The sequence below is a fragment of the Verruconis gallopava genome, assembly GCF_000836295.1.
Source record: "Verruconis gallopava strain CBS 43764 unplaced genomic scaffold supercont1.77, whole genome shotgun sequence".
Taxonomy (NCBI): Eukaryota; Fungi; Ascomycota; class Dothideomycetes; order Venturiales; family Sympoventuriaceae; genus Verruconis; species Verruconis gallopava.
In genome coordinates, this window is record NW_015622213.1 from 1 (window position 1) to 3,060 (window position 3,060).

Here is a 3,060-nt window from a genome sequence, read left to right on the forward strand (position 1 = left end):
GGATAAAGGGTTTGTTTTCACTCAAGATAGCGGCGTTGATTTCGTCCAGTCTGTCCATATCCACGTCTTTGGTATATACGCTGTGTACGAGCACACCGTACGTCTGGCTGCGTATTGACATTCCGTTCCCTATCCTAGGGACCCATTCCTGGGCGGACTGTCTGAGCGTCTGTGCTTCGCCCGGTGTAACCGTTTTTATGCTGATGTCTCCGCTCATGAGTTGGTTCACAGACATGACCTTTGCGTTGGTTACTCTGCCTTGGGCTATAGCTTGTTCGACATGGGCTTTCAGGTTGCGTGGGTTCATGGAACGCAGGTGGTGGATCGTTTGTGCATTTCTAATATTCACGATGATCTCACGATGCGTTTGTGCAGGAGGTCTGGTGTTTTGTGGACTATATGTACTTGTTGCCGTCGCTCCTTGCGCTGCCACGGCGGCATAGCTTGCTATAGCCTGCTGCTGGTGTGTCCCTTTGTTTCTGAGTACCGTCCTGCCTATGTCGACTGCCTCAATCGCCGCTGTCTTCGCTTCTTTACCCGCTGTTGCTGCTGCTTGTGTATTTGCCTTTGTTGCCTCTATGTCTTCTCGGAGGTGTCGGAAGGCTTCATCCATGCTTTTCCATCCTTTCACTGTCTCTGTGCGCAGTCGATCTACCTTCTCTTCTAGGGAGGCTACGTCAGGGGTGTCCTTGATTTTGGCGAGCGCGAGTAACGCGCTCTTGAGGGCTTTGCTTAGTTGCTTTCTATCGATCTCTTTCTCTCTTTCTACGACTTGCAATGTATCGCTGAGCTGCTTCGTGATTTCTAGGACACGCTCTCGGAGGTTGGTGGGCCCGGTTACCTCCTGGGACCAGGGCGTCGCCATGTCTTACGGCCGCGCTGGGCGGTGCGGCTTCCGAGAAAGCAGTTTCCGGTCTTCAGGAGATGTATGTGAACACAATTGAGCTCTTTATTCCAAAGGTGAGAGTTCTCGCTGTTGTTGTGCTTTAGGATTCAAGATATACGCTAGCCCTTGAGACTCTTGCTCATGAGCTGTCTTAAATGCACGTGTGCGCGCTGGGGCCGCACCTTCTTACTGTTGGCGTTTCAGCCCCGTCCGCACCATCTGCGGGAAGTCACGTGATCATCACGTGCGCTATGCTCCGTCGTGGCGCCCGCGCCACGCCGCTGTCACGCCCGTTCGTGACACCGCCTGCAGTCGAACGTATCAGACAACAGGAAAACACCATAACAGCGAGAACTCAAATCGTTGAAATTGAATATTCCTATCGTGCGAACACGTCATCCTGAAGGAACTGAGGTCATCAGCAGTCGCAGTGCGTCGACCAACGCGTATGGAACGCGAAATGACGATCCCATAGCCCTGAGAGGTGGCATGGCCAGTACCAATACAGGAGCACGCTACTCAACTTACGGGGCACCTTCAGAACATACTGCTCTATCTAGATCACAAGAAAAACTAACCAGTAACCCCAGAAGAGATAAGAACAGTAGTTATGGCAGCAATATCCCTGGTCGGAAAGGTCATGAGGACCCCTGATATAACAGTGGTATATCAGAAGATAAGCACTATATATATAGAAATGATGGTGAATGCGAATGGTATAGCGAAAGAGATATATAACATCAAAGAGGAACTCAAGAATCTGGCGGTGAAGGTACAAAAAGGCATCACAGCGGGCGAGACAGCCACCGTGCCGGCGACTGAGGCCGCGGAAGTAGGCAAGACAGTCACCGCTATAGCAAGAGATATAAAGAATAGAGGAACACAGCATCAGATAGGAGGACTAATGAGCTATGCTGCTGCGGCAGCACATGGTGCCCTGATCGCAAATACACACAGTATATAAAATACTTATAATGCTCTATCTCTAGTGCAGCGTGAGATTATCATAAATATAAGAAATGCCCAGACAATCCAACACCTACGCGCCATGAATCCGCGTATCATGAAAGCCTATATTGACACAGCCATCGCCCAGAGCGAAAACAAACACATAGCTAAGATCACCACTATATCAGCTAACCAGCTCAAGAGCGGGGATCTCAGCATCAGAACAGCAACGAACAGTGAGATGCAGACGCTCCGTGAATTCATGGATGACTGGGTTCCTCGACTCGGAAGCGGAAAGTTGGTACATACCCATACATACAGGGTTATTATATATAGTATACACACCAGCATGATGAACACCAAGAGGTTCAAGGAGGTTAAAGCCGAAATCCTGCAAGCCAACAGAGCATTCCTCCCTATAGCAGATATCAAATACATTGGCTGGCTGACTAGGAGACCACCAAACAAATCAATGTCGTCTATCGTCATCAAGTTCACATAAGCAGAAGACGCCAACAAAATCATCGATGAGGGACTGGTGTGGGAAGGAGAGAGATGTAATAGCAAACAATATAAGAGACAGTGCCAACTGAAGCAGTGCTTCCAATGCCAAAAATACAGCCATATAGGAACCAAATGCAAGGTAGTAAAGACATGTGGCTACTGCGCGCAGTTACACAGCTCCTGGGAGTGCCTATCTAAGACCGGTCAGGATACCATCAGGAAGTGCGCAGTGTGTCTCGGAGCACACAAAGCATAGAGCCAGGCATGCCCAACCAGGAAAGAGGAATTGGGCAAGATCAAAGTAGTGCTCGCAACACAGCCCAAGTATCACCTAACCTTAAAAGCCAGCGGCGAAACAGATCAGCGGGGGCCAGATCGGATGATTCTCAGGAGATCAAGGTCTGAGAGGGAACTAGCCCTGATGTCGGAATCAGGGACGAGCCGGCCTAGCTCCACGCGAGGACAAGGACAGAAGAGGTCAGCACCCACAGGAGACAAGGAAAATAAAGCCCCAAGTGCCAGCCAACGACCATAGAGGGTGGCAATGCCGTCAAGGCGGGCGCTCAAGGCGCTGGAAGCGAACACGAGCAGACGCAACAACATACAGATAGATATCGACCCTGATATAGATGCATAATTAAGCGACAATAACAATAGAACATACTGCAGTACAACATATATAAATCAAAGGACACAGTCATGGCGACGCTGCTACAAGACCC

The 3,060-nt window shown here is 49.8% G+C and overlaps 1 protein-coding gene across 1 annotated transcript; it reads left to right on the plus strand.

Annotated features, from left to right (window-relative positions):
- Nucleotides 1–1,496: 1,496 nt before the first annotated feature.
- Nucleotides 1,497–2,336, plus strand: PV09_09538 (uncharacterized protein; the record flags this gene model as incomplete). The annotated part of the gene is made up of 2 exons (XM_016363611.1): nt 1,497–1,842; nt 1,876–2,336. The coding sequence occupies 2 exons, from the start codon at nt 1,497–1,499 to the stop codon at nt 2,334–2,336; spliced, it is 807 nt and encodes a 268-aa protein (XP_016208552.1).
- Nucleotides 2,337–3,060: the final 724 nt, after the last annotated feature.